The sequence below is a fragment of the Humulus lupulus genome, chromosome 6 (assembly GCF_963169125.1).
Source record: "Humulus lupulus chromosome 6, drHumLupu1.1, whole genome shotgun sequence".
In the NCBI taxonomy this organism is placed as follows: domain Eukaryota; kingdom Viridiplantae; phylum Streptophyta; class Magnoliopsida; order Rosales; family Cannabaceae; genus Humulus; species Humulus lupulus.
In genome coordinates this window covers 209,778,564-209,795,872 of record NC_084798.1, presented here as the reverse complement: position 1 = coordinate 209,795,872, position 17,309 = coordinate 209,778,564, and the positions used below count along the sequence as shown (strand labels likewise).

Here is a 17,309-nt window from a genome sequence, read left to right as displayed (position 1 = left end):
AGGAAAAGTCACCATTTGGGTTGAAGGCCCAGCAATGGTACAACATGTTCTCCATGGAGGTGGTGGAGGTCGCCTTCTCCACCGCAAGCGCAGCCTTCTCCGCCGCAAGGGCGGCCTTAGCTTCTTCAACTTCCACCCTCGCAACGTCCAGGGCGACCTTGGTGGACTCGGCCTCCAGCAGCTTAGGTCGAGATGCATCCAGTTCAGCCCGTGCGGTTGCCAGGGAGTCCTTGGCATCCTGTTCCTGTTTTTGGGCAGTCGCAAGGGCGGCCAGGGCGGCCAGGGCGGTCTGATGCTCGCTCCTCATCTCCTCGAGCCTGGCCCTAGATCAGGATATGTGATAACTCTACAAAATAAAGTTATTTTACCACTTTTTATGTGCTAATTGTTGCTTAATTCTTGAGTTTTTAATTGATTTATTAAGTTTTTAAGTAATTTTGAATTTATTAGGTTTATTTTGATTTTATATATTTTTGTGTGTTTTTATAGTTATTTTGTTGTAAAATATTGTAGCTAATTATTTAAATTATTGTTGTTTAGTTTGGGGTAAAAAAATGTTGTTTTATTGAAACTAAATGTTAAATATAAATTAAGTTATAATTAATATTTTCAAAGAATTAACTTGATTTATTTTATAGTGAAAATATGTTATTATGATTTATTTTATGTTTATTTTGTTAGGGAATTTGATGTATTTTTGTGCTTAAAAGATAAGGATAGAAAGCTAAAAAAAAGAAGGAAAAAGTGGCATTTTTGAAACACTTTCAGCCAACCAAGCACCAGCCCAAGCCAGGCCACTACAAGAAAAAATGCTTTTAATAACACCGAAAATGTATTATCAAAACATACCATAACACTTTTTGATGTGTTAAGACCGACTATGTTATCGTAGGTCAGGGTACTTTACATAACACTTTATCATTGTTATACAGATGTGTTATTATACTGTCAACAATAACACAATTTCTGTGTTATTTTAATAAATAGATAAGTGTTTAATTATGTTATTTATAGTCAGATTATATAACACATTTCAATACATATAAATTTGTGTTATACTACACATTTTTTTTTTTTTTTTGATGAAAGAAGAAATATATTGAACCACAAACCAAATACACAAAACAAGCTCAAAAGAGCCCCTCCAGCCAAGGACTACAAGAGATTAATTCTCTCAAGAAAAATTACATCCTTACTATTCAGCTTAGATCTAGACAGATTTTTAATTCTAGCTTTTAAGCACTTTTGCAACAAAGAATTAACAGATAAAGAACAAAGATTATACAAGCAATGATTCCTATTCCACCAGATCAAATAAACTGAAGCTGCTAAACCAACAGCTAGAATCTTTTGCTGAATCCCTTTCGGTTTCCCCTCCATCCACTCAATCCAGCCTTGGAACTGGACAGGCCAAACATCACAGTTCAGCCATTCAGCAACTCTATGTCTCACCAGTTGGGAGAACTGACATTGAAAGAAAAGATGCTCATGGCATTCCTGCTGCAATTCACAAGTAGGGCACAAGTCAGAAGGCAGCTGTAAGTGACACTTTAGCAAGTTGTCTCTAGTTAGCAAATGCCTCAAAGTAGCTTGCCAAAGGATAAACCGATGCTTGGGCAAAGTCAAATTACACCAAACAACATGAACATAATGAACTTTTTCCTTGTGAACCAATTGACCATACAATTTACTGGTATTCAATTTGTTCCTCATTGTTGCTTTGATCAATATCTCAGAATTGATGACAGTTGTTAGCTTAATGAGTTTACGCCAATACTAGCTCACATCCGATTGAAGCTTATAATCCCAAATAGACTGCCCTTTAAGATAAATGGCATCAATCCACTTAACCCAAAGAATAACCTGTTTAGAAGAAACAACCCATATATATTTAGCAAGTAAAACCATATTACATTTGACTCCTTCCTTAAACCCAATACCCCCCAACTGTTTAGGAAGACACACTTGATCCCAAGCTGTGAGATGCAACTTACTCCTGTTATCATTCCTGCTATTAGTACCCCACAGAAACTTCCTGCAAAGAGGATCAATTTCAGCAATAACTCTCTTAGGGAGAAGGAAGATACTCATCCAAAAGGCTCTAATCCCCAATAGCACAGAATGTATCAACTGAGCTTTTCCAGGAAATGATGTGTCTGTTAGACCAGTGATACAGCTTCAACTTTATCTTCTTTATCATGTTATCACAGTCCCCTGCTTTCCACTTTGTAGGTCTTAAAGGAACACCAAGGTACTTGAGAGGGAACTCACCTTCAGCATACTGAAGCTCCTTCAATATATCTCTAGTTTCTTTCTCAGACAGACCACCAAAATAAACTCTCGATTTCTCCAAATTTGCTGTTAAACCAAAAACAGCACTAAAAGACTTAAAACAAGCTTGAATAACCTGAACTGAAGTGTTGTTACCCTTGCAAAAAAGCACTAAATCAACTGCAAAGCATAAGCTCACCAAACTCATTTTTTTGCATCTAGGATGAAACTTAAAATATTTATTCTGAGTAGCTTGAATGAGAAGTCTAGTAAAGTACTCCATGATAAGAACAAATAACAAAGGGGAAATCGGGTCCCCTTGTCTAAGCCCCTTCCTCCCAGTAAAACAACCCTGAACTCTGCCATTCAACAGTATAGAATAAGATGAATCTTTTAAGCAAGTCATAATCCACTTAATAAACAGGCCCGGGAAACAAAAAGCAGAAAGAATGTCCTCTAAACAGTGCCAATCAATTGAGTCATAAGCTTTACTTAGATCAACTTTCATCACACATCTAGGAGAGATATGCTTCCTCCTATAACCTTTAAGAATATCCTGAAAAATAAGGATATTATGAGCTAAAAGTCTATCTCTAACAAAAGCTCCCTGGTTTTGGTTGATTAACACTGGAAGGATCATATTCAATCTACCACAAATCATCTTCAAAATGCATTTATATAAAGCATTGCAGCAAGTTATAGGCCTATACTCCACTGCCTTAGTCGGATTCGAAACTTTAGGAATCAATGTCAACAAAGCATTATTTAGACCTTTAGGAAGTGTACCTTGCTGGAAGAAACCTAAAATGGCATCTGAAATGTCATCACCAATCTCATTCCACATTGCTTTAAAGAAACTCGAACCATACCCATCCGGCCCCGGACTCTTGATTGAACCAATGCTAAACATAGCATTTTTAACATCCTTCCTAGAAAATGGTTTTATTAGGGCCAACTGATGCTCAAGAGAAAGAATATTACCATGTATAAAACAATCCTTTTGTATGGATCCCAAAGTCTTACTGTGACTGCCCAAAGCATTCCAAAAATGCAGTAAAAAATGAGCCACAACCTCTTCATAATTCTCAACTATTTGCCCAATTTCAGTGACAAAGGAAGTTATACGATTTGTTTCCTTTCGCTGCTTCAAACAAGCGTGAAAATATGTCGTATTATCATCTCCAAATCTAAGCCAATTCACTTTTCTTCTTTGTCGAAGGTAATTGTCATATAATCTATATTGTTGAACCAGCATATCAAATGTTGTCTGTTCTTCAGTTTGAAACACAACAATATGAGGAGCTTGCTGACATTGAGTTTGAGCCCGATTATACCTCTCCTTAGCAACCTGAAAATTACGTTCAACATCTCCAATTTCATGCTTATTAAACTGTCTCAGAACCCGGGACAGCCTCTTAAGTTGCACCATCACTTTATCAAGCCCATGAGCATTAACAGGTTTATTCCAACAATCAATAACAGTATTCCTGAATTTAGCATGTTCAATCCACATGTTAAAAAATCTAAAAGGCTTAAACCCAGAAACCACCTCCTGTAAAGTCTTAATGAGACAGTAACAATGATCTGAAAAAATGTCCCACCTTATAACAGCAACCGACTCAGGGAACAAATCAATCCACTCTTCATTCTTAAAAATACAGTCTATTTTAGAGTAAATCCTAGCCCTACCAACTTGGTTATTAGTCCAAGTAAAGTGAGAGCCAATAGACCTAAGTTCATCAGCCATACCTAAAGCTTTCCAACTTTGAGCATCAGTCATTTCAGCTGCAGTCACAGGACGACCCCCAAGCCTATCATCTTCATCAAAAACTGAGTTGAAATCCCCTGTCAATAACCAAGCAGCAGCAGGAAACTGAAGGCAAGATAAATCACTCCATAATTGACTTCTTTCCTGAATTGTATTTCTGCCATAAACAAAAGTTACACAGTACTTCCTATCAGACCTGACCTCTTTAATAAGAGTATGAATGAATTGGTCACTATCTTGAACTATATCCACAACCAGCATATTACTTTTCCACACCAATAAGATTCTACCTTCATTAACAATCCCTTTATAAAAGCTCCACCCATAAAAATAGCTCCTCATCATATCCTCCAATTTTTCTCCCCTTAATTTGGTCTCAAGAAAAGCACCCAAACCAACTTTATTCAGCCTACAAAAATCATTGAGGGATCGCTGTTTTTCCCTCTTATTCAGACCTCGAACATTCCAGCTAAGTATGTGGAAATCCCCCATTTAATTTTTTTTACTGAATTGTCATCCATTTTCAAACCCTCTCATCTCTTATCTTGTAACACATCATAAGTGTTTTTCAAATTGTTCTGACCTTTATGAGCCAACTTCTTCACCCCACCCACTCTCTTGGGTGTATCCAAACATCCTCATGATCTGCATTGATGTTCAATGAGCTCCGGTCCTCCTTTTCCTGATCTGTCTTGGATGTATGAGTAGTTACAACCTCATCATTAGTTGACTTCAAATGTTCATTAGGACTCTCCAAGTTGCCATCAGCCTGTTTAGCTCCCAAACTAGTATCAGATTCTGGTGTAACTGAAGCAATTTCCTTCTGTATCTCAGACGAACTGCCCTGTTTTACTTCCCCAGTTTTCTGTTCTTTTGGTTTCCATATCTCCTCCTTTTTCCTATTACAGAGAGACTCAATATGGCCATAAACCTTGCAATTCTTACATTGAGTTGGAAGCCATTTAAACTTAACAAATTGTTCCATTAATTGGCCTCTTTCATTCATGAATTGGATAGATTTCGGAACCTCATCAGATATATCAATCTCCACTAAAACCCTGGCAAATTGCATCATAGATCTATCCTTTGTGACCTTATCTACTAGAATTGGTCTCCCAAGAGTACTCACCAAAGCACTTAAACATTTGGTTCCCCAATATTGCAAACCCAACCCAGGTAATCTCACCCAAACAGGAACTGATTTGACTAACCTCATATGATCTAATTCAGTGGTCCAAGGTCTCACAATGACTGGTTTTCTATCAAAATGCAAAACCCCATTCTCTAACACCAAGTCTCTAGTAACTTCATCTCTGAATTTAACAAGAGTATGGACGGCATTTAACCTTGCAATCTTCTCAATACCCAGATTACCCCACATTCTCTTTATGAACCCTTCAAAGACTGCAAAAGGGGGGTTGGCACCTAAAACCATACACACCACAGCTAAGTTCCATATAGATGCCTCAACAGCAATTTCCTCCAAATCCACTTGAGCAATTCGATGGCCATCTTGAACCAAAGGTTCTGCAAATTGCAGTCGAGCACCACCTTGGTTCGGTAGTAGATTTTTAAACAAAGACCACTTATCTTTGGCTTGAGTCAGAAAATCGTTGTCACCATCATCTTGTTCACTCCATTTCAACCCAGAATCTTGAATCTCATCCCCATCCATATTCAGATCTCTCTTAATTGAGCCTCCAAACTCAGGGAAATCGGCCATAGTATCTTTAAAGATTTCCTCCAATTCAGTCGAAGGAACTTCATCATCCACTGCTAGTGAACCTTCACCCTCTTTCTCACTTCCTGGTTTATCCTTTCCCTTGTCAATTGTAGCAGGCTTCTGGTGAAATTTCTTGCGCCTCGCCATGGAGAAGCTAGAGAGAACCCTCACGCCTTTCTGTTATACTACACTTTAGTATAACACTTTTTTGTGTTATACTACACTTTAGTATAACACATTTTTTGTGTTATACTATACTTTAGTATAACACATTTTTTGTGTTATACTACACTTTAGTATAACACATTATTTGTGTTATATAATGAAGTTTGCATAACACAATTCTTTGCATAAAAAGTGTTATTGTAATAGATATTATAACACAATTTTCGTATTATAACACTAATTTATTCTATTATATTTTAATTTTTTTATATAATTAAAATTAGCTTTCTATTATATACTAGCATCATCAAATGAACTTGATTTTCAAAAAACAAAAAATAAAAACATTCAACATTGTATTAATAATCCACAAATTAATTTAAAACATTCAACACTGTCATCAACAACAAAATGTTATTTAAGTATTCAAGGAGTCTTAAATATTCAACATAGTGAAAAGTTACTACTTTCAACACAAAATATTCTACAGCTGCCCAACACAAAGCCTTCAAAATTAAGTATCATTTTATACTTCACTTGTCACATCTGCATGAGAAAGTAGAAAGATAAGCAAAACAATAAGTGTGGTGGTCCTCATAGTCACAGCATGGGTTATATCAATAAGATTGTCCATAATTTTTCAATCTATATCAAATACATTTGATCATATAGATTATATACATTGGAACAAGCAACAAGCATCTTTCATTTTTATTCTTTTCCTTTCCAACTAGGGCTGCTAGCAATTCTTGGCTCAATTCAAAACATGCCAAAAAAACAACATGGAAATAATTTGATTCCATTCTAATCCCAAGTAAGCGAAGTTGTCTAAACATGTTTTCTGTGGTGATAGGAGACCAAAATATCAGAGTATGCAAAACAAAAGATGATCAGTGATTGTTTAGGTGACAATGGACCCCATAAAATCGACTAAAGATATGATCTTGAAAGCAATGGCCGGAGGGGCCGGCTGCTGCCCCGGACTGGGCCCTCTCCACGTTCGCTTCTCCTCGTCCTCATCTTCTCCAGCGGCCTCCTCCTCGGGGATGGGCGCCATCTTGTGAGCAGGAGGGAGACCCCGCGGTCTCCTCAAGGCCAAAGTCTGGCCCGGAGAGATTAGCTTGCATGCCAGCATCGTCTCATTGGACACGAGCTGGCGATAATCCTTTTCGCTTGGGGGCAGCCCCACCAAGGTCTCGTATTGACCCCCAAGGGTCATGGACTTAGCCGTCCTCGCGAAAATGGCTGCATGATTGTTTCTAAATCAAGAACGAATAAAAGAGGCTAATCGACAAATTAACTTATGAGCTGAGAATAGAAGGTACTTACGAGGGTGGTTGAAATAGTGGTGTTCGCAGTTGCGAAACCCCTTGGACATAAAGAACTGGTCTTTAAAGTCGTTGGGGTGGCTGGGCAGCTCGATGAGCGCATCCGAATTTGGAAAACGGGTCAGGTAGTAGAACCCGTCGCCTCGCCCCCGCTGCTCCGGGCTGGCCTTGAGGCAGAAGAAGTAGAGGATGACCGCCGGAGTAGGGACCTCCCATTCCCGCTTCAGGAATAAATATTTCAGCCCCGCTAACAAACGATATGAGTTAGGGGGGAGCTGGAAAGGAGCCAGCTTCACGTAATTTAGGAAATCCGCGAAGTACTGGTCCAGCGGAAGGAAGGCCCCAGCCTTGAGATGCTCGTCACTCCAAGCGGCGTACTCCTCATAAAGCGACGCGCGGCTTCGCTTGCCTTCCAAGGGAGGTCGGGCATCTAGGGCGCCCCTCTCAATCTCAATGTTATGGTAAAGGAAGATTTTATTCACTTTCCCCTGGGTGGTGACCTTCGAGGCGATCCTCTCGGCCTCAAAGAAAGCGTCGGGCCCCACCTCGAGCTCCTGCTCCACGGCTAGGCCGAAGGCGGGGATCGGGGAATCCATGACCACCTCCTTCCCCTTATTGGCTTGCTGGGAAGACGAGTTGCCAGAACTCTTCTTGGGTGCGTTCTTCTTCGATCCCATCTGGTCGCCTAACGAACAAAAGAAGAAAATTTAGAAAGGGCAACCTAAGCATAAGAAAGAATCTAGCGCGAAGTGTTTCCTATACACGGGCTGAGGTAATCTCAGCCCGTGGAGAGTGAGACCACGCGGTTCTATGAACACGCGCCTGTGCTCCCAACGGGTCCCCGATTACTCGGAATCCGTGTGTCAGGAGGGTCAGAGTAAAAGTTTGCCTTGGAAGGAAAGTTTTAGTAGGCAAACAGTGCAAAACCGCCTGTGAAGCGTGTACCCTAAGCTACCCGGTCTTTGCACCCTAAAAGCTGGTTATTCCAAACAGGCATACAAAAATCTTACCCAAAAAACTTCCCCAGAAAGTGTACCTTATGAGCCATGCTTCTAAATGGTTTTTTCCTACGGCTGGTGCCCCTAGGCTAAAAACCTACACCTAAAATACCAGCAAAAAAACAGCAACAGTGAAGGTAAAAATTTTAAACATGCACAAACGGAGGACTTACAGAAGTATTTTGCTGTGGTGAGACTGAAAGGGTCGCCTGGGTTGGAGTCCTGCTGGGATTGTTGGTACCGGAGTCTCGAAGGAGTTCTCGTGCCTGAATTTCTGGAACGCTGAGAACAGTGACCGAAAGAAAGAGAAGGTTTTGAGACTGAGAAGAAAGAAGAAGATGAGAAAATAAGAAAATTTTCAAATGAACGGGTAGCCCATGCGAAAGGTGGCCACCCCTTTTATATACGTAAAAGGCCAAAGGAGGAGGGCCGTTGGATCGCCTTGATGTAGGATACAAGGATCACTACTCGAAAGACGAAACGATGGCCGAATATAGGCTAGGCCATTTAATGCGGTTCTCGGAAGACGTACCGTCACCAACCACGATGCTCCACGTATTCGACGCCAGTGTAATGGGCGGAATGTGAAGAGTCCACAAAGAAGCCTAAAAGCCCCCACTATGGCCCCAAATGACGTCGCATACCACGAGCAGGGGCTTGGGGGAAAATGTACGCCCTAATTATCCACGGGCTATTAGCGAGCTGAGAAATGGCATAATTATATCAGCCACGTAGATGTCACGTACCCGGAGCTGCTGTTGCCAGGTCCTACCTCTTTAGCTCGAGGTAACCAAAGGTTTAGTGGGATTACTAAGGAGCCGGGTCAGAAGTATGGACATCACGAGCTAAGAGTACATCAAGCTCGAGGTACGAGCTTGGGTTGGCACCTCTAACCCCTTTACAAAGTCAACCACGCAATGTAAACGTGCATATATCAGACATCACGTGTCTGATATATCATTGAATTCTCGGACACGCAGCATAAACGTGCGTGTTCAGGCACCCACGACTGGGTTGGGCCATGCAACCCATTATCCCCCTTACTTATTGATTAGACCACACTTCAATGTCAGGTTTTAGGAATTAATCATGAATGTCACAGAAGTGACATGATGGGTAAGAAGGTCACGGGATGACCCCCCTTGTCAACCCCCAGGTGCCCTCTCCCTATAAATATGGAGACCCTGGGAGTTGCAAGGGGTTGGATTCTATTTTGTAAAAAAATACCCTGTAAAGAATATCAGAAGGAGAGCAATAATATTGGCTGGTGGACTAGAAGGATTTTAACCTTTGAACCATCTAAAAAAGTATTCGTGTTACCATTTTACTTTAAGATCATTCATCTATTACGGTTCATTATTTAGCACTAATCCCACTCTTTATTCTATTAATTATCTGTTCCCGAAGAACCGCGTCAACAAACATTATAAATAAATAAGGTGTCTTAAAATAATTGGTGGGACATGGAGGAGACAGGAAATTGGGGACAACATATTTTTTTTCGAAAACCACTTGTCAGATGGGTTTCACTTGAACCTAGAATCAGGAAAAGTTAAAACCCCTGGAGTACAGATTCCCAGGTTAGAAAAACTCAAACCCAGTACCAAACATGGGAAAGTGTTCAGATTCTCATTCCCGTGTCCAGATTCCTGCATACCAAACGACAAGTGTATCTACTAGAATAAGTATATTCCTAAAGCGATCTAAATTGAACTAAACATGTTGCTTATTTAGGTGTCATGGTTACAACGGGGATGGCCAGTGTCGAGCCACAAATCTGGCAATTCAATGCTACATTTGGACGAGTGCAAACCACTGTCTCACTTACTTTTGTTTGAAAAAAATAGATATTTTTTAGTTATTTTCTACAATAGTCTATTTTTTATGATAGTTTACAAAATAATTTTTTAAACACACTCAACACTTTGTTTAGAGTATGGGTTCACGAATTGGTTTGGTCCGAAATTTCATTTTTTTTAACCAAACCAGCATAGCGGTTTTTTGAAAATGAAAAACCAAACCAAACCAATTAAATGCTTAACCAAACCACTTGGAAACAAATTTGGTTTGGAACCATGGTTAACAACCTATATTAGAAGCCAAATGCTTAAATAGTTGGGATGAATTGAGAAATGTTCTCAAGTAGAGATACTCTATGGTAATCTTGAAGAAGTCACATGGAAATTTCCTATGATTTTTCAAGTTGAGGATGATCCCAAAACCTACCAAGAAGCAATGACTCTATTTTTGGAAGGAGACAATAAATAATGAGATAGATTCAATTATGTCAAACCACACACGAGAATTGGTAGATCTTTCACAATGTTCAAAACCAATTGGGTGCAAGTGGGTATTTCAGAGGAAATATCACACCGATGGCACATACAAACCTTCAAAACTAGATGAGTAGCTAAATGGTTTAAACAAAAGGAAGGAATCGATTAATTTGACACATATGCACTGGTTGCTTGGACAACCACAATAAGAGTTTTGTTTACCTTATCATCAATATATAACCTTTATGTTCATCAAATAAATGTCAAAACGACATTCCTAAATGGAGATCTCGATGAGGAGATCTATATGGAACAACCGGAGGGTTTTTTTTTTTCTAAGGTGAAATGAATATAAAGTGTGTAAGCTTATTAAATCTTTATATGGATTAAAGCAAGCATCGAAACAATGGCAAGAGAAGCCATAGTTTCTTATGGGTTTAGATACAATAATGTGGACAAATGCTTATACTCTAAGGCTTGTGATAACTATGTCATCTTGGTGTGTCTATATATTGATGATTGTTGATTTTGAGTAATGAGATGAGAGGCATAACAGAAACAAAAAATTTTCTATCTTTTTACTTTCTAAATGAAGGACCTTGGAGAGGTTGATACCATTTTGGGTATAAAAGTGAGAATAAATAGTGGGGGTTATGCCTTAAGTCAAATTTATTTTTTTTAGAAAGTGCTTGACAAGTTTAGTCATCTCAAAATCAAAGAGACGAATATACCATTTGCTTCAAGCATAAAGCTTGAAAAGAACAATGGTAGAGCAGTTAGTAAACATAGTAGGTTTACTAACAATCAAAGTATCGAAGATTGGAAGGCAAGTGCGAGAGTTCTAGGTACCTAGAGAGGACCAAGAAACTAAGCATCCAATATTCAAAGTTTCTACGATACTTGAGGGATATTCCGATGCAAGTTGGATATCAAGTGTAGGAGATAATCTCTCCACAATCGGTTGAGTGTTTATGCTTGAGGATGAGCGGTTTCATTGGGTTCAAAGAAATAAACATGTATTTTACACTCAACCATGGAGAATGAGTTTATAGCTTTAGCAGAAACTGACAAAGAGACCGAGTGACTTAGGGATATCCCATGTTGGATATCCCAATTTTCGCGGATGAGGTATCGACGATCTTGATACATTGTGATAGTCAAGACACATTAGCTAGAGCTTATAATGACATATATAATGGGAAGTCTAGACATATAAGTCTAAGACATGAGTATGTGAGATAATTGATTCAAGATGGAATCATATTGATCTCATATGTTAAGACAAGTGAGAACTTGACGAATCCATTTAAAAAATCTCTTGCGAAGAGGTTAGTAAGTTCCACTTCAAAAGGGATGAGACTGAAACTCCTACAATAAAATATTCATCAATGATGGCAACCCAACTCCAAACTTGTATACATCAAGAGCAAGAGTTCAATGCGTAAGAACAAGTCATTGAGTGAATAGTTTCAACACTAACATAATCATGAGTTTCATCCAAGGATGGTTAATGTTGGTTGCTACCGAGTGAGGGTTAAGCCTAGGGCTTTAATGAAGTTTGGTTGTGTGAAAATAAACATCTCTAAAGGTAGCAAATATGTTGTAAGAACTTCACCTATGTGAACTTAGAGGTGGTGCCGCCTCTTATGGGAGTTGGAGTTTTTCCCCGAAAAGTTCATAAAATGGATGACCACACAGCCATATGACTGTTAACCGAGGAAATTGGGGAAATGAATGACCAAGTGGAGGTTTGTGTGAGGTGTTGCCGGTTTTATCGCTAAGGAGTACTTGGTTCAATCTTTAAGACACCAATGACTTCGATGGGGGTTTGTAATACTTTCACTAAGGTAAAATTCAAATTGAAAGATACTTTATTTTATGCACCAATATTGTATGAGCTATGAAGAGAGGATTATATTTAACCAAGTGGGGGAATGTTGAAATTGGTTAAATATAGTGGTTAAGTTATTTACACAATGATGTGCAAAATACGTAACAATTTTTTACTTAAGTTGAATTGAAAACATGAGATTGTGTAGTAGACATCTATAATTGACTTTTATGGGTCTAAAGTGATACAGTGAGGTATCTAAATATTCCCAAAAAGTTGGGGGCATTTGGAGCAATTTTAGAGTCCCTCTTGGAGGCTCTGGGCAGAGAGGGTGGCGTTGCATCGCCTATATGCGAAAAGGGTTTGGAAACCCTAGCAGGTGATGCATCGCCTATAGGCAGGCGACGCATCACCTAGGCAGTCCGTACAAGACCATACAATTACGTAATTATGCTCCAAATGATGTGTTCTAAAGCTCTAATCATATTGGTTAGATTTGATGATGATGCCTATACTATATATAAGAGGATAGAGTTGTAAAACATTAATCACACTTATCAACTCTCTCTAACATCTCTCTCTCTCTCTAGCTCTCAAAAATCATACGTTTTCTCCAAGAAACTCACCAGGTATTACTTGAATTGGTGAAGTTTTAAAGGCTTGTTCAATTCCAAATCTCATTTTATCTTGGTGGAGCTTCAAGCAACAAAGGGGAGACTTGGAATAGAGATTTTGGACAGTGATGTTAATTCGTGTATAAGCCTTAGATGTTCCCTAAGTTTGAAGATTCAAGTTGCTCAAAACAAAATATTGTGTCTCTTTAAACCCTAACTTTGTATTTGTGTCATTCTATTGTGTTTATGTTGTTAGTATTGATGATTAAATATTTCTAAGTTCATCTTATAATCATTTATTCACTTAATATTTTATTATCAAGATTTGCATTCATATTATGAATATGGATATTTGATTATCAATGTTTGCATTTATACTTTGAATACGGTTCTTGACTAGCATCTAATGTTTGTAATATTGAACTATTCCTATTATGCATTGTTGATTATGAAAGTGTAAAACCATAAATTCCCAATAGAAGATGTATGAGGAGAAGTACCCTCATTTGTTTAATTTTCAGCTTGAGGTTGTACTTTGAATATTTTGGGATAAAAATTATTTAAGGAAGAAAGAATGTAATACTTGAGACTTTTCAAATTGAAAAGTCAAAAGAAAGAAAAAAATATCATTTTTCTAGTGGTGGGACCCATTATTTTTATTTATTTAATTCTTTCTTCTTCCCCTATCTTTGACTCCCTGACTACTTTCTTCCTTCTTCTTTTTTTCTTCTCATTCTTTCTTCATGGCAACACATAGCCACAACTAAATTGGACCACTGCTGGACCCCCCTTTCCGACATGCATCGGAGCTGCAGCATCACTGACTGGCAACGACGACAACCCCCAAATTTTGTGGTAATCGGAGCTAAGACGTGCCCAAATGAAAGCTCCAAAGTTTACGTCCAACTCGATTAATGAACACCCCTAGTTGAAACAATGGTTCTTGCTGCTTTGTCTTTCCATTCTTTTTCTTTGCATTAAGGTTTTCTCCATAAGGTTAGTAAGAATCTATTGTTTATCCTTTTAGGTGTATCTTTGATACATGTGTTGTATTTTTGTAACAACGCTGCTAATATATTAGCCAAGTATGCACTTTAGATTATAACTATACATTGGTGGAAGTGATTTCACCTATGGTTCATATCCACTATAGATTAGTCTTTTCTTAAAATATATATATATATTTATACGATCTTGACCATTCCTCAATGATTAGACTATGTATATACGATCTTGACCATTCCTCAATGTTTAGACACCTACTACTACTAAGGCATACCCAAACTCTAGGGATCAAAATGAGATAAAGATGCAACTCTAGGGTCAAAAGTGAAATTATTTTAACATTTTTATTTTTCAAATATCAGCAAGAATTATTTTAGTTTATTTATTCCGACGATACAAACATGGCGTATCTCAAAGCAATACCTAAACCCCAAAATCCAAACTCTGAGTCAATCATCATCTTCTTCTTCTTCTTCTTCTTCTTCTTCAGTGTACTGTGCACGTACGGAAAATCGTCAGATTGTTGTTTCGAAGAGCGGAATGGTTTATATAACTTCCTGGGACGAGTTCGCCGACCGAACTCTGCAATTGTTCCGTGCCGATCCTGAATCTGTGAGTTTATTTTCTGTTTGGTTCCCGAGAAATTCATCCTTTATATATAATACATATAATATATGAGAATGTGATAGTCCAATTCATGTTAGCGTTGGATTAATATTTTCTTTTTCCATATTGATGTAGACCCGATATGTCATGAAATACAGACATTGCGATGGAAAATTGGTTCTCAAGGTCACTGATAATCGAGAGGTACTTAATCATCTTTCTTGGAATATTGTATAGATTGATTGAATCTTTTAATGGAACCCATTTGAATTTGTGATTGTTTGTTTTGGAATTAGTGAAGTCCAGCAATGTACATTTAGATTTTTACTCCCATGTCCTACTTTTTAAGGAATTTTTTCAATTTGATAATATATAAACTTTACTGTTTCTTTTGTGCTTTTAGTTGTTTGTGAATTTTTTTATTTGATTGCTTGGGCATCATCCTGCAATTTATTTTTAATTAAATATGTGTTTGGTAATAGGTATTTTTTAAGAACTTTTCAATCCCACATCTCTTTTTTCCTTCTTTTGGAAAATGATCTTGATATCCATAAAATGCTTTGCTTCTCTGTATAGATGCTTAGTGAGTGATGAACAATGTTACTTGCTGAAAGGAATTTTAGTCAGCAAAGTATAATGTATTAATTCATACTAAAACCTTGTTTAAAATCTGATTCTTTCACAACTTAACAGTGATAAGGGAATGCTAAAATCACATGTGAATCACATTTGAAATTATGCATTATTTTAGTTCTGGGGAAGATCTATGGAAGCTGATGAATAGCATATGCTACACATGATTGTGGTGCAACTCAGTGGGAAATTTCAAAACTAGCTTATTAACTTTTGCTATGGACATCAATTTTGTATCATACTTATTTGGTCACAAATGTTATTTGCACTTAATGAGTTCTTTATCCGGTATTAGAGACGCATTTCTTCGCTTGTACACCACCTTCCATTTAATTAGACATTGTTATCTCCAATATGTTGTATTTTCAGATGTCTTGACTTTGATATCTTTATTTTTCTTTCATCAATTTTGAATGAAACGTGTAGTAGTGAGTTATCACTAACCTAAGTTTCTCTTCCAAGCTCATCAAGTTATGCATACTTCGAGGTCCGCGTACAATTATTAGTCTGACATCTCTGCATTTCTTTATATGGTTTTTCTTACTGTAGGACAATTTATCCACTGCTATGTTTCCCACTAACATTTATCTGTTCTTTTCTTTTCTTGTCCTTTTTTCTTATTCTTTCTTTGTCGCTGATCAGATTAAATTGTGTCAAATGATGGAACATTACGTAACCTTAAGGAAGTTTAAGTTGTATTACTGGGAGTTTAGACTCTTAAGGAAGTTTCTATACTGCTTTTGTTACATGCATTTGATAGAGATGGAACATTACGTAACCTTAGTGCATAAGTGAACTTGAAGTTTAACTTATCAATGCATTTATCCTTCTGTTGTCATATTAAATGTTTTGTTTTCATTACAGTAGATATTATAAACATTGTTCATTATATATTCATTAGAACTTTATTGGAAAAGAGATAATTACATGCGCATAATTGGATAGTTTGTGGCATGTGGAATATTAGCTTGTCTCACTCGCGATCATCATTCTGTTTCTTCAGTGTCTGAAGTTTAAGACAGATCAAGCACAGGATGCTAAGAAAATGGAAAAGCTCAACAATGTGTTTTTCACTTTGATGGCTCGGGGTCCTGAAGGTATAGCATATGCTGTATAATTTTAGTTGGTCTTGACATTACTTTATCCACCTTGGAATCTCTTGGTTTTGTTTTTTAATCGTGAACAACAGTAGGATATAAAGCAGCAGGGTTTCTTGGATTTTAGATGCTAATGTTATGCATTAGCTGTATAATGTTATGTTCTTTGGATAATTTTTTGCAATATAGAATGTGTCTGAAATGCCATTTTGTAAAGAATTATTAGAAAAAACCCATGTGATTATAAAAAAATGTCAGTTTTGCAAAACACCTAATCATGATATTGTAGATACATTTTGATGAACATATATTCCTTTCATGTCTTATTGTACAGCGGATACATCAGAAGCTACCGGAAAAGAGCCTGTGGATGCACAGTCAACCAAGAAAGGAAGAGGAAGGAAACAATAATTTTGTTGGCTAATAAAGAACAGTTACTTTGACAAATCTCGTTTGACTCATGGATTCCTTTCAAAAGGGGGGAAAAAAATTGCTTGCCAATTTTTGCACTGCCATTCAGACAAGTCCACGATAGTCTCTTGATTTCTTTTCTTGTGGCTCACAAAAAGCTATTGATTTGCAATGTTGGGTCTTGCTTTTCTCTTGGATATAAGAGCATTTATAGTTATACTCTTTACTAGCTCTAACTTCGGTTATATTACATCTATCTTTTTAGAATAATAATACGTTCAACAAAATTATCCACCAAAAATATTATAGTGTCACATTTTTTCATTTTTTTTTTAAACAGTGAGTCTCACTTGAAATAAAATTTATTGATTAAATGGAATTGTCATGTGCAAAATATTTTGATTCACATATCATTACTCATCTTTGATATATGAACCCATAGAGAACAATTTTATGCATCAAAATGGGCATGTCTTCTTCAACCTTTAAATCTAATTTAAAAATATTCAAATAATAATATTGTGACGATGGTTCACTATTGTACATATAATTATTAGACCAATAACTAATATAACTTCATAGA

At 37.4% G+C, this 17,309-nt stretch overlaps 2 protein-coding genes across 2 annotated transcripts; one reads left to right on the top strand and one right to left on the bottom strand.

Moving 5' to 3' along the window:
* Positions 1-1,155: 1,155 nt before the first annotated feature.
* On the bottom strand, positions 1,156-1,713 carry LOC133785930 (uncharacterized). Its single transcript, XM_062225145.1, has one exon. It carries the CDS (start codon positions 1,711-1,713, stop codon positions 1,156-1,158), a length of 558 nt encoding a protein of 185 aa, XP_062081129.1.
* A 12,660-nt stretch (positions 1,714-14,373) lies between these two features.
* Positions 14,374-16,982, top strand: LOC133783096 (signal recognition particle 9 kDa protein-like). The gene is made up of 4 exons (XM_062222630.1): positions 14,374-14,591; positions 14,721-14,789; positions 16,222-16,315; positions 16,650-16,982. The coding sequence occupies exons 1-4, from the start codon at positions 14,520-14,522 to the stop codon at positions 16,724-16,726; spliced, it is 312 nt and encodes a 103-aa protein (XP_062078614.1). The 5' UTR covers positions 14,374-14,519; the 3' UTR covers positions 16,727-16,982.
* The last annotated feature ends 327 nt before the right edge of the window (positions 16,983-17,309 follow it).

Coding starts and splice junctions, on each gene's coding strand:
- LOC133783096 (XM_062222630.1), top strand. CDS start 14,520: ATGGTTTATATAACTTCCTGGGACGAGTTCGCCGACCGAACTCTGCAA. Junction 14,790..16,221: donor AGGTCACTGATAATCGAGAG/GTACTTAATCAT, acceptor CTGTTTCTTCAG/TGTCTGAAGTTTAAGACAGA. Junction 16,316..16,649: donor GATGGCTCGGGGTCCTGAAG/GTATAGCATATG, acceptor CTTATTGTACAG/CGGATACATCAGAAGCTACC.
- LOC133785930 (XM_062225145.1), bottom strand. CDS start 1,713: ATGAGGAACAAATTGAATACCAGTAAATTGTATGGTCAATTGGTTCAC.